Source organism: Haemaphysalis longicornis, unplaced genomic scaffold, assembly GCF_048455015.1.
Source record: "Haemaphysalis longicornis isolate Haplotype H1 unplaced genomic scaffold, Haemaphysalis longicornis Haplotype H1 scaffold_1, whole genome shotgun sequence".
Classification (NCBI taxonomy): domain Eukaryota; kingdom Metazoa; phylum Arthropoda; class Arachnida; order Ixodida; family Ixodidae; genus Haemaphysalis; species Haemaphysalis longicornis.
Window position 1 is genome coordinate 347,979,447 of NW_027526203.1, and position 13,524 is coordinate 347,992,970.

Here is a 13,524-nt window from a genome sequence, read left to right on the forward strand (position 1 = left end):
CAGCTGTCTTTCTTTCCCTTTAAAGGGCTACTGAAGTGCTTTTAAAACAGGGAAAAAACCTACTTTTTACAATTATTACATTAGTTAATTTATGCCTAGGGAGTGAAGCGAAAATTTCTAGGGAGCGAAGCGAATAAAGCTATGCTTGTACCAGAGCCATGCAGCACACGTTGTGGACGGTTCTGCCTACTGAGGAGGAACAATGGCTAGGGGCAGTGAGCCATGATATGGGTGAAGCTTGTGGGGACCAGGTGGGTCCCCATGCCGGCCGTGCAGCTCAAGGCTAAGTGCCCGGTGCCGCTGACAATGCGCACCGCTGCGCAGCCTCTAGGGCTAGCTGCTTGGTGCTACTTACACGGGAAGCCATGCGAGCGTGTGTGCCCTCGCGCATGCGCAGCGCGCGCTTCCCCTCGGCAATTTCAGCGCACGGAGTGCTGGCCTCCTAGTGGCCGGCTTCCCCACCGGCACTCTCCTCCCCTCTGGAGACCCGTCTCTCCCAACCGAGATTACGTCGTAAAGCGGGATTGCTCTGCTTAGGGCTTTTCTGCTACAGTCTGGAACTACAGGGGTCGGACAAAGGAGCTGATGTTCCTCGACCGCGAGATGAGGCGAGTCTTCCCTCATGAGACGGACCGAGTCGGCGGCCACGGACGGCTTAGCAAGCTCGTGGGAGAACAAGAGCAAGCTCGTCCTCCGTCCAAGCTTGGGACAGCTTGTCCAGTGCATGTTCCATATTATGACCAAGTTTATTGGTCGTAGCATGTTCCAACCGCATTTCCATTGGCCACCAGTGAGAGCATGAAATGCTGATGAATTTCAGGATACTGACTGTGAAAACCACATTTTCAACACCTAGCAAAGAAACCTGCATAACCGGCCCTCTATGCACTCAATTTTTTTTAAAGCTTGGAAATGCAGTTTAGGCCATATCATTATGGTACATGCAGCACCAGAACTTCATGATAGCACAAGCCATTTGATTGGTATTAGCAATTACCAAAATACAAAAACCTGCAGCTTTACGCCAGTGGGCAGAAGGCTGGAGAGCTAATTTAAGAGGCTACTGTCTAATAAGACTCACTCACCTTCCCTCAGTATGTTCCTTCTCCGTCTCAGCTTGCGAACATCAATGCCCTTATCAGCATCAAGCATGTCTGCTTCATTTATCATAACGAAGCTGTCAATCAGCGAGTTCTCTGACTTGCTGATGCGAAGAGCAGCACCCTTGGCATCTTCAACTGCACTGGCACCAGCACTCCTGGTGTCTTCAGGAATGGTCAGTGTGGATTTGGTCACCTGCACAATTCGCCATAGCATCGGGTCAGCCTTATTTCACTCCTGTCACTTAACAATAATATCTGACTACACTCAAAAAAGAGCAACTGGCTAGGATGCTATGCGTTGTGCACTTTGTTTGGCCATTTTAGCAGACCGTGCTTCATCTTGGGGAGGGGGGATATGGGGACCACGTGTGCCCATGCCACTTGCACTTGATAGTGCAAGCGCTGTGCACAGCATACATCTCCCTCGTGAGCTGGTGCGGTGTATCCAACAGCGCTCGCACTCCCTGTTGGCCTGTTCCCATCAGCCTACCCCTTGGCGAGACCCTTCTCCCAACTGAGGTTATGCGTGCCATTTAAAGGGACACTGAAGTGATATGTAAACATTGCGGGATTACTAGCGCAAATTGTAGTCCGGAGTCCCCAGGCCATGTTTCGACCACTCTAGGCACGTTTACGCGATTTTATTTAGTAGAAAAACTAATTCGAAAACGCTGTCCTCCTCTCTTTACGCTCGCCCATTTTCTGTGGCGTTTTCGTGTGACGTCAGGAGGGGATGAGCTGGCAATTGGCTGCGCCACGGCTGCGCTACTGCACGGCTCCCCGGCCGACAGAGCCAGTCGGCCCAGCGTTTCGTCCGCTGGCCGCCGGCGGGTCGTCGCAATCAAGGAGGTTAAAAAAAATTGCTTGGTCGCAATTCGTTCGCTTAGTTGAAACGAAGCCAGGACACGTTTGTGAATGGAAGAATGTGCCTTTCTTTACTTGGTTTGTTTGTACACTGTATCTAGCTCCAAGTCAAGGTCGCTTCACACAAGCGCTGCACATGCGACGCTTCGCTGTCTGGTACGCCAGTAGGAAAATATAAGGCCTCTTGAAGGCGGGACAAGAGTCAGCGAAGTCAATATAGGTACTAAGCAAATAAAATCAACTGATATTTTTACCGTACAGCGTAAAACTAGGGCGCGGGAAGCACGTTTTTGCGCTGGGCGAACAAGCACAGCGGTCAGCAGCACGACTACGCATCTGCGAACGCTTTTCCGTCTACGAAATGCAATTGCTAGACGTGAGCTACTGTGGAAACTCGGGCGACGCTTACTGCACGATTGCAGTACAACAAATAGTCACCTAAGCGGCTTGAAATGCCAAAACTAAATAAAAGTGTAAACCGGTTGTACAATATATACCCTATATTAGCAAGGCATTTGCGTCCCGCTTCGTGGCCTAGCGGTCTGAGGCGCTAGGAATACGAGGCGAATGTTTTGCGAGTGACGATTTCGAATCCCCGCGGGTACGTGCTTTTTTTTTTTTTTTTTTTAAGTTAACTTTTTTGTTTTCCGCCGATGTTTTCTATATTGAGTTCACCTTGTTTGGGGCCGCAACGTTCATGGCTACATGAACTAGTTCACAAAACGCGCGCAGGCTGGCACCGGCGCGCTAGCGAGTTCTCGTTGGCGTGCTGTTGCCATAAGCACCGACTGCTTGCAGGCAGTGGGCACAGGCCAGAATGAACAGACCCTTGGCCTGGTGCGAACACGCTTTTTACGATACAGGCATGAGGGAGGCAAGCTCCAAATATGGGGGGAAAAGCGCATGACATTTCGGCGTCTGCGGGTACGCGGAGGGCGTTCATGCACTGCGTAGGTCTCGGCTAGTGAATGCTACGACTACAAGCCGTCCTGGGAGGCTTATCTTGTGCATTTTACAGCCGACAACATGGCAGAAGCGCGGTACGATGATTACTGAGATATTGAGAATGCCCATCCAACAAAGCCATTGGTTATGTTTTACAGAACCGAAACCGAAACCGAAACTTGTGTGATTGCTAACCTTGGGCATCATCCAATCACGGCGCCCCTCCTCTCAACGTCACAGCCTTAGTTGGTGCGGCCGCCGCAAACCGCGCATGGTAGTTTTTCTTCTTTCGCGCTTTGTAAAATAATTACCGATTTGTCAACCGGATAAACGATGAAAAGTGTGCTAATTTGAGCCAGTCTACGCAGTGCAAGCAAAAACGGGAGCTTGACAAATTCACTTCAGTGTCCCTTTAAGGGGCCTTTAGTAGGGAACTGTAGGTTGGATAACCCATGCCGTGCCAATCGTTGGAGAATAAACCGCCCCGAGATCAGCCATTAAGGCGAGACCCTTTTGTCTGTCCTTATTTTGGGACCTGTCTTTGCCCTGTAGGTGTCCACGTGACACCATTGAGCTCTTGGTGGATATTGGGAGCATTTGCTTATTGTAGCTAGCTAGGTGGGATCTCTCTCTCTCTCTCTCTCTCTCTCTCTCTCTCTCTCTCTCTCTCTCTCTCTCTCTCTCTCTCTCTCTCTCTCTCTCTCTCTCTCTCTCTCTCTCTCTCTCTCTCTCTCTCTCTCTCCGTGTGTGTGTGTGTGTGTGTGTGTGTGTGTGTGTGTGTGTGTGTGTGTGTGTGCGCGCGCGTGCGTGCGTGCGGCTGTCTGTGTGTGCGTGCACATGTGTGTGTGCGTGTGCGCCCCTGTCCCTGTCCCTCAAGGCTGAGTATCATACAAAGTTGCAGTAGGGCAGTGCCACCGCTTGCTAGCTTCAGTCGTGACAGCAGCCAACCGAAAGGTCCACAGGCGTGCGAGCCTTCACGTGAGTGCTCATTATCAGAGATCAATAACAAGCTCTGCAAGTCCACTTTCAAGATGTGTCACAAATCACATACCACAAGAATGAACTGCAGTGGTGCCACCTGCCTTCCCATTCATTCTCTACCTTACAAAGGTGCCACTGAGTTTAATGAAGTATTGGCAAACTAGGTACATTACTGAAATGGGGCACGCAAACTTATTTTCTGAACTTGGTGTCCCTTTAGCTCATACGACTGAGGCGAATTTTCACTTTCTGCAATCATTGTGCGAAGAACGTTGCTTCAGCAAGAGCATACACACTCTGCCTCCCCTCGTCGGCTCCCAGCAGCACACAAACAGAGAGGCTGTGCAGTGCGCCCGACAGTGGGTGGCTCACCTGCGACTCGGCCACAGCGGCTGCCTTGGGCTGCGGTTGGGTGCTGAGCAGCCCCACTACCGTCTTGGAATGCTGCAACAGGGAGGGCCTGCGATCCTGGGAGGCTCGCCTCCAGCCACTCTCGCCATTGCTACCTCCGGAGAGTGGGGAGGTGGCCCCCCGGCCGTAGCTCTTGACAGAGTCTGCACAAGCACAGCACATGACCCTTAGAGGAAGGAACTCGGCTAACAACCCGATCGCTGCTTGTCAGTCAACATTTAATCGTCTACGTGGCGGCAGTGCAGGTAATCCTCATGTAAGCAGAGCTTACATGAGGATTACCACTATGTAAGCACGTAGCAGCGCAAGGCAAGATTTATGGTTACAAAGTTGAAGTGAATACAAACTGTGCATTTTACTATTTTACTATTTTACTGATTTTACTGTTTACTATTTTACTTAGTGCTTTCACTAGTTGGCACCATCCGTCCTGCTGAGACCCGTGCTGATAAAACAGGAGCATTATATGCACATAACAACCTACTTGCGCTCGCATTATGCAACCAGTATACCTTGTGACAAGCAAGGTCCACACATAAATGTGGCAGTGCACGATACGAATAAAAACAAAAGATTTCACCCAAAATCACTTTTGCCACTAATGCCCAGGACACATGAAGACAGTAGCTGAGAGCAGTAGGAATTTGCAACACCAACCCCAGGTCAGCTGAAAACATGCACTACTGTTTACCTGCTTGTACATGTTTCAGAGTTACAGATTAAGGGGGCACACTGGTCTTAAACCAAAAATGTTTATTTTTGCAGTTACGATAAAATTCGAGGACATATGTAGCTTTTCATTCTAATTGTAGATATAGAATCTGTTTTTGTGTATAAAACGACTACATTCAAATTTATTTAGATTTTTAAGTTTGGTTTTTTGACAACTTTTGCAAAAAAAAAAAAAAAAAAAAAAAAAAAAAACCAGCTGGAGTGATGCAGCTGAACAAGACACCAGTGAACTGCACACAAATCAAGGAGTGCAATAGGACTAACAGTATCATTATATTTGGTCTGTAGCAGAAGTTACGCCAGTTTGAAGTTTGGGCTTGAGAGGTAGGAAACAGAAAAACCGGTTTTGCCTTCCAAGCCCAAATTTCAAACGGTCGTAACTTATGCTACAGACCAGATAGAATGATACTGTTAGTCTTATTGCACTCCTTGATTTGTGCGCAGTTCACTGGTACCTTGTTCAGCTGCATCACTCCAGCTGTTTTCTTGCAAAAGCTGTCTAAAAATCAAATATAAAAATCCCAATAAATTTGCATGTACAGTGTAGACCGCTTATAACGTATGTCGCGGGAGCCGCAAAAATCCGCACTATAAGCAGTACCGCACTATAACCAAAACGTGCGCGAATTCAACCAAATCTCAAGTCTACGGTGGATCTCAAATCTACCTCTCAAGTCATCCTAAATTTTTTATCACCCAAACGCACAGCGCCTAAAAACGAAGGAAGGGTCTTTATTTCGTATTATTTTTAACATCAGCCGCTGCTGCCGGGTCTCACACATTGCAAAAGCGCGGTCTTACAAACGGCGAGTGCGGCTTTAACTTCCGTTGTGTTTGTGTTTTGAAAGACCATGGCTGCGTTTTTTGCGTCTATGAAGATGCCGCAGGACATGATAAGAAAGGCCAGCGGGATTTTTTTTTTTTTACCCCACCTTGCGTTCACGATGCCGAAGGCGGCTGCTTATCAGCGCAACGTACTGGTGGTGGAAATCTTCGCGCGGCTCGCTTGTTCAGGAAGAGCGGTGGCTTATCTGCACAACGTTCTAAAGCGTGAACCGCATGGAGCGATTTCTCGCGAAAACGTGCAGCGCACGCCGCAAGCGCGGCGACGCCGGCGCGTAAACTGACGTAATGTGTGCGGCGCGGTAAGAGGCGGCAACATGGCGTCGGCACTGGCCGTGAAGCGGTGCAGGCAGCTCCAGCGAGCACTTCTAACCGCTCGCTGAAATGCCGCACGAGGCGCAAGCGAAGATACTCATGCAAGAAAAGAGCTGCTAATGTGACCGCAAAGTGGAATATAGACTGCCATCCATGCTGCTTGTGAAAGCGCCCATCAAAAAATACCGCGGCGGTAAGCCTAAACTAAAGTCCCTTCATCTGATCGAGGGACTTTAGCCTTTAGCCTAAACACCTTTGGCGCGGCTAGCCGGCTCGGAGCGCTTCAAATCTCCCGCCATTAGGTGCGCGTCTTTCCATTGGTGCAAGTCGTCAGGCTCCTCCCACTGCCACGCGAAGAAGCCACCGCGAGCGCGGAATCGTAGACGCGAGCATGAAAAAAACGCACGCGCAACGCCGATGTGCGAAAACGGGCCATGCGGTTCACGATTAATAGAAATAACTTGCCACGCGCGGACGGGGAGCCGGTAGCTATCTTCCGAGGTGCATCAAGCAAGGACAGCTGTGGTTATCACGTACGCGCGAACTAAAGGGTGCCTATTTTTTGCTTCTGTGTCGAAGTTAGAGAGCAAGGGGTGCGCGCTGCGTCAGATGGCCGATTTCATCATTTCTTTTTTTCTTTTGCTACCCCAAAACGATGCCCCCTGCGCCGATCGATGAGCAGACCCGCCGAAAAACCGCACTATAAACGGTATGGTGCTTCGGCCAACCGCATCTCAAGCGGTATGCTTATGCATTGAGTTCTATGGGAGCCAAACCGGTGGTCACGAAAACCCGCGTTATATCCGGTCCCGCACTATAAGCGGTTACGTTATAAATGGTCTACACTGTAGATGCTTTACACAAAAACAAATTTTATATCTACAATCAGAATGAAATTCTACATATGTCCTCCAATTAGTATCATCATAACTGCAAAAATAAAGTTTTTGATCAAAGACCCATGTGCCCGATATTAATGTCCAAAAGGCTGATGATAAAAGTAACGCTATTTGTAAGAATCACTAAGACTACAATAAAGCTTCTTGAGATCAACCTACAAGGACAGCTTATACAGGAATCCCCTATTCCTCATTGTGATAAGAGGAACAACATGGAACTTTGTCAGGAGGAGTGGAACGGATGCTTCTGACATTTTGCGGCATGGTAACAAGCTAGAAAGAAGATTCATTCAGTGTACATTTGAAACACATTACCTACTACACGGCATCATGCATGTGTGCAGCACATCATTTGTCACTAATATGTTTAAAGAGGTCATGAAGAGATTTTGAAAAAGAATAGTGTTGTGTGGGCATTTAGAACTGTGAAACGTTGATAAACAAATGATGCATAGCCATTTCATTGCACAATATCGGCAAATACGTAAAAAAAAATGCAGGTATGATTTCACCGAGGCTTTCCTTCTCAAGTCGTGAAGTGACCTCATATTAAGAAGCCAATCATAGCTCCCCCTTGTCTGCACAACATGTCGGCGTAGAGCGGGCTCGCAAAGGGTCAGATACAGCATCAACGTATTGATGAAATTTACGTGCAAGTGAACGGGTGACGTCTGATCCCTGACATGACTGATCAACATGGCCGAACTCCCAGTAAACAATGCGGGCTAGTGGTGCAGACAGAAGTAACTGTGTTTAAAGTGACCTGGGTATTTGTAAACTGTTTACACTGTTTCGCACTGGTCTAAATTGTTGTTCTGCTAGCTGGTAATACCAGTATTCTGACTCAAACTTGCCAACGTGTGTCTGACATCGCCTGTAATGTGAGTTACGTGAATGGGAACTTCCTGACCTGACGAGATAAATGACCGAAAGCTTAAAATGGGAATTTACTACCTGAACCCATTTATCAAGCAAGAAGCAGTGATAAGCCCATCGCCGAGTCCCACCATCACACAGTTCAATTGCTTTCCTGCAATAAACAATGCTGTTAACGTTGTTTCGTCAATTGGATATGCTTCCCTATGGCTTACTGCAGAAGCGCTCAACAGTAAGTTGGCTGTTGAAGCTCTGGGTAGATTAGAATTTATGAAAACACACCGGAAAGCCGGAAAACAAAGAGGGAGAAACTTTCATGTCGCAGTTTTAAGCCACGCGCGCTCTTTGCATCTGTGGTCGAATGGTTAAAATGTCCGACATCAATGCAGACTGGTCTGGCGGCTGCAAGTTCAAATCACATGGCGGGCAACTTTTTCTTTTCTTTTTCTTTTTTTGCTTGAGTGGCTTTGTGAAGTTTGATATAAAAAAGAAAAGATTCCAAAGAGAATTCAGCGAAATAACGTGAAAATTCAACAGGGAAACTGAGTATAAATAGCCGTGGGTCTGAGCTTTGCTACAATGGTTGCCAGACAACTGAAGGCATTGAAGCGGTTGCACCGCCGGTCACGTGGATACAAAACTGTTTATGGCAACTAATAAAAGATGTATTATTTTTTAAAATATCAGGTTTACAGCTTTACAAAACAATATAAACAAAGAGCATTTGCGTTTAACTCTTGAATGTTCTTAACATGACGTCACTGCTGGTTGCGCTGCCGACTGATGATATTGCATGGGCGCTTGTGATGAGCCTCAAAATGAGCATTTCAAAGGCGTCCCCTAAATTGCAGAAGCAATGAATTGTGCAATTATTTCGGATTTATATACTTGAAAGGTTGTTCAAGCAGATAAAATTAAGCAAAGGCAAATGCATTTTTTCTTCCCGACCCCTTTAGAGTTTCAGGTCCGCCAGTTTACTTTTTTTCTTTGAATATTGAACTGAATATTTCAATTCTCAGAGCACTACTGCCCACAATTTATACATATCACCAATAAAAAGCAGCCACTGACATGCCTAATTTCTGCCTGGTATATTTCCCTACAACTCCCTTTTGAGCTGAAACCACCAAAAGGTGGCTCTACTGTGCTATACATTTCAGTACAGGTGAATGCTGCACACTATGACTAACCTAGTGGGCGAAATGTGCTGGCATCTTGGCACAAGTAAAAAAATCTGGCAGGTGTGTCTGTACAAGCATGCTAGCTTATTTTTATCGAGAACACCACCAAAAGGCAATCGCATTTTGAACATTTCACAAACTCAATTTTGCTCAGACATGGTGGCGATGGCCTGAAAGAGCTCACCGTCATCCTCCGAGAGTGAGCTGTCGGAGCCACATTTGATGAGCACGGAGGCAGAAGTGTGCTGGGTCCGAAAGCTGTCCACGTCGTCCGTGTCCACTGCACTGAGCTTGCGGACTATCCTCTCGGCCATGGTTTCCTGCTGCAGTGCTGTCTGTGGTGGTGGCGGTGGGGAGGGGCTGGTGGCGGCTGTGCTAGGCTCAGCAGCAATCACCGGGGTGGCAGCTGGGCTGCTCGGGTTCGGCTTTTTTCCCTCCACAGGGATTTGCACGTAGTCGGCTGACCACATCTGCGAGACGACACAAAACTCTGCAGTGAGGCCTTCTACATTTTCAGGTACTTTCTTTACTGTTTCCCTTTACTGCTGTATGCTTGGAGCAATCGACTGCTTGTGTACACACTATCCTGGCAGCAATGACATCCTCTTTATGTTGCCAACTGTGCAGTATCACAGTCGAGCATTTTGCTGCTCAAGTGCTTAATTTACCAACTGCAATAAACAAGTGATGCCGAAGAAAACATGCTGAAATTCCAAGACAAGTTTTGTGAAGGGATGATTACAGGGCCGATCTCTGGCAGGCAGCCCAAATGAAGCATGGAGCCATGTGCCTCGTTGTGTAGTAAAGGAGCACTGAGAGAGACCGTCCGCAGGGTAGCACATGCTTAATTGCACAAATATTTTTCCTGTTTAAAACAAAATTCACTCGATTAAACTTTCAGAATCAAGAGGCAACAGATTGACAACCGAACTTGCCGTCTATTGCAATTTACCTTTGACCATATCACAATGGAATTAACATGCCAAAATTAAATGTTTCGCTAATTTCACATTTTTTTTCTTTTGCAAACAAGATAGTTCTCCAGTATTGAAAGAATGAAAAATGATTACTTTAAAAAAATGGTAAAGTTTTTGTTATTTGTATAATTTCCTCCAACACTAGGAAAATATTTAAAATATTGTAATAGGCACAAAATTCTATTATAATTGGCATAGCAAAAGCCTTATCTTCTGTACGAAGACATGCATGAAGCATTGTGTAGCCAATTTGATTTTATAAAAATTCCTAAACAGCCCTATGTTTCATCCGTTTTCCTTTTCCAAAGTGAAATGCATGTGCATACCTCTAAACATTTTTTTGGTAAAAAATATTTTAACTCTTTTGTTACCACAGGAAATTGACAGATTTTTTAGGGGTCTAAGAGAACATTTTTTTTTCTGCTAAACATATTGGTTAAGCACTAACTGCAGCAACATGAAATGCAGATGATTTGATGACCTTTCCAACAACACCAGTTTTTAAAATGTTTTCATACACCATATTGGCGAGAAAAAAAAATCGAAATTTTTGTCAAGTTGTCGTAGAAAATGATAAAAAAGGAGTTGTGTATAACAAACCACCGATAGCAGAAAAAATTTTCCAAAATACATTGCGCAGAGAAACATTTCGAAAACAGGTGCTAGAAAAAATGTTGACTTGCGTGGAACAATTTATCATATATATAAAAAAGTGTTAGCCCGCATGGTGCCCACGCCATGCAGTGAAGCCCAACCTCCATTTCAAAATCTGCAATTTTGGGTGGTTTCCTGGAAGAAATTTGGCGGTTTGACATTATCAGAGGCACCAATTTGTCCCCACGTGACACAAAAAAAAATCTTGTCAATGACTAATTTTTCATTTATGGCCGGCTGAGTATTCGGGACAAGCAGGCGATGTGGAAAAATCTGCATGGAGTTGAAAATGAAACTCAGTGGTTGATGCTTGTTGACATTCGCTGTCAGTTATCTCTCAAAACAAACTTGCGGTTGGTTATCATCTCCTGACTCGCTATTTTAGCCCTGCTTGCAGGAATAAGGTGCGATGCTCTAGCACATGGTTTCTCAAAGTGGGTTACGCAGGACCTAGGGGTTCCGCAGGCTCCTCCTCAGGGTTCCGCGAGCCACTGATAAATTTTCCCTCGTTCCGCACTCGCCAAGTAACTTAGATGGCGAACCCGAGGTGCGATCGATCTAAGGAACCTCCATTACTCATGCCCGAGTGTCAGTAAGCACATCTCAGTGGATAACACAAAGACACGAGCTGCGCAATCAATCCTGCCACCAGCTTGTAGCCAGCCCCACTCCGAAAACGGGCCGCGTGGTTAAACTATTGCACTTGAATGTCGGCCTTATATTACCCCCATGCGCATTTCCCGTTTGGAGATTGGTGACGCTAGCGCACATGCTTGCATAAAGTCGACATCAATCCAATAAATTCAAAAGCTTCTTTTTGAATTTATTGCATGTGAATGTAGCGTGAATGGAATGAAAAATGGCGAGGGGGAGTTTCTTGGCACTTATTGGAGCTTAGCAGGGTTCCCTGGGACCAACATGCCTGAGAACCCCTACTCTAGCATCATGCCTTGCAAGCTTTCACCGAGTAGCTGTTGCGCGATGAAAGAGTTCAGCACTACGAGCCTCCTGCATTGCAGCGTCACCTAACAGTTTTGAAATGAAACAGTACAAAACTTATTGGAGACTCCGTCCGAATAGACAGTTCAACTAAGCAGCAACGCTAGACCCCCAGAGATACCCTCGTATGGAAACGAAACTGGCAGGCGAACAGCTGGCAGTGTGTAAGGCCGGTTTGGAGCGCTCTCCTCATCGGAACTGACATCTGGCGACTGGGTGTTATCTTTTTACTTGCATTGGAAGTCCTAATCGTAGAAATTAGGCAAACTGTTGTAAACTGCTTGCAAATGGTCCTGTGGTAAGTAGAACTACAACATGACCTGGAACAATGTCTGCAAAGCCAATAAAGCTGCCTAAAATCATAAAATAACTGCAAACAAGTACTGCTTGATATTTTCAGTCGATTTCAGGGATTACTACTGTCAGAGTGCAAACCTGATGATTGAAAATCATCTCCTGATTCACCATTCGTGCCCTGATAACAAAAACCAAATGCTGATGCAGAGCAATTACGAACGGCATGCTCTTTTCTGTGGCAGCAGTGACGTGCAATGACCGCACCCCTTTTCCACACCCAGGTGATGCAAAAGCGAGTAAAAAATCACACCTTTGGGGCAAAAATAAAAATAAAACTGATTTTGAAAGGGCATTTTCTGAGCTAACCCCAAATAGCTTTACTTGTTCTAAAAATGTCCCAAAAGCTATGAAAAGGGGCTCCCAAAGTATCGTTCAAATTGAACGATTTTGAATAGGCACAGTAATGAAAGAGTTAATTAAGGAAAGATGGCACACATTGCTATAAGGAGACATTTTTTTGCTTATGTCAGATGTTGTCAAGTGCAATGTCGTCTGCGACATGTGGCATGGAATGGTCCAAGAATGAAAAGTGCCTCAGCTTGTACCTGGAACTTAACTGAAAAAGCAAGAACCTTCTAAAGAGGAAAAAAGAGGCAGACACGAACGCACTCTGACAACCCCATCACTGGAGCCCGTCATGATGACATTCTGGTTGTCCCACTCGTTGAGCTGCGAAAAGCACACGCAGAGGATCTGCTGCAGGCGGTCACTCCGACCGGTGGCCGTGTTCACACTGGCCACCTCTTGCCCGTTGATGGTCCACAGGCTGATGTGAGTGCCAGCGCACGTCGCCAGGTCTCCCTGCAGGCATCAAAGTGCGTGCTGTGGGTTAGCGTCAACTTAATCGGCAAATGTGTAAAATTGTGCCATTGCATTACGCAGCTACTTGCTAAATATTTAAGTACGAATTTTACAATGGTAGTTTCATCTCGGGCCCCGCTCATTAGCGCACTACTGCCCAGTCTTACTGTGAGGTCATTGATGGCCACAGCAGCGATCGGGGCCGTGTGTCCCCGCAGTTGGCGCACGAAGACGAGGCGGCTGAGATCCCAGAGGATGCAGCTGTAGTCACGGGAGCCGCTCACAATCAGGTTGTACGGGCGCGACGCTGCCAGGCATGTCACCGCCTCAGTGTGGCCGTACAGGTTCTGTTTCAAGGTCATCCTCTTTTTCTCAAACTGCCACACAGTCACCACCTGAAAGAGGCAGACGGCAATACAATGGCACATGATCTGTGCAGTAGTCTTACAAAAGCTGACACGCTGTGCTAGAGGAAAAGAGCACAGACAGCAGCTTCAATGGGGCCAAGCCTTATAGCAACATCATGAAGACGTTAAAAAAGGTGCAGTCGAATGGAAGTCCAGGGCGTCCACAGCTCATAGAAAGA

At 46.6% G+C, this 13,524-nt stretch overlaps 1 protein-coding gene across 1 annotated transcript in view; it reads right to left on the reverse strand.

Moving 5' to 3' along the window:
* The window catches only part of Bchs (WD repeat and FYVE domain containing 3 bchs), a 109,339-nt gene that overhangs the window by 6,496 nt on the left and 89,319 nt on the right, over nucleotides 1–13,524 (reverse strand). Inside the window, exons 62-66 of the mRNA XM_077685557.1 lie at nucleotides 13,106–13,333; nucleotides 12,747–12,938; nucleotides 9,335–9,620; nucleotides 4,266–4,447; nucleotides 1,086–1,296 (exon numbers count right to left, since the gene is read on the reverse strand). Coding sequence (XP_077541683.1) covers nucleotides 1,086–1,296; nucleotides 4,266–4,447; nucleotides 9,335–9,620; nucleotides 12,747–12,938; nucleotides 13,106–13,333 — 1,099 coding nt within the window. The remainder of the gene's footprint in view (nucleotides 1–1,085; nucleotides 1,297–4,265; nucleotides 4,448–9,334; nucleotides 9,621–12,746; nucleotides 12,939–13,105; nucleotides 13,334–13,524) is intronic.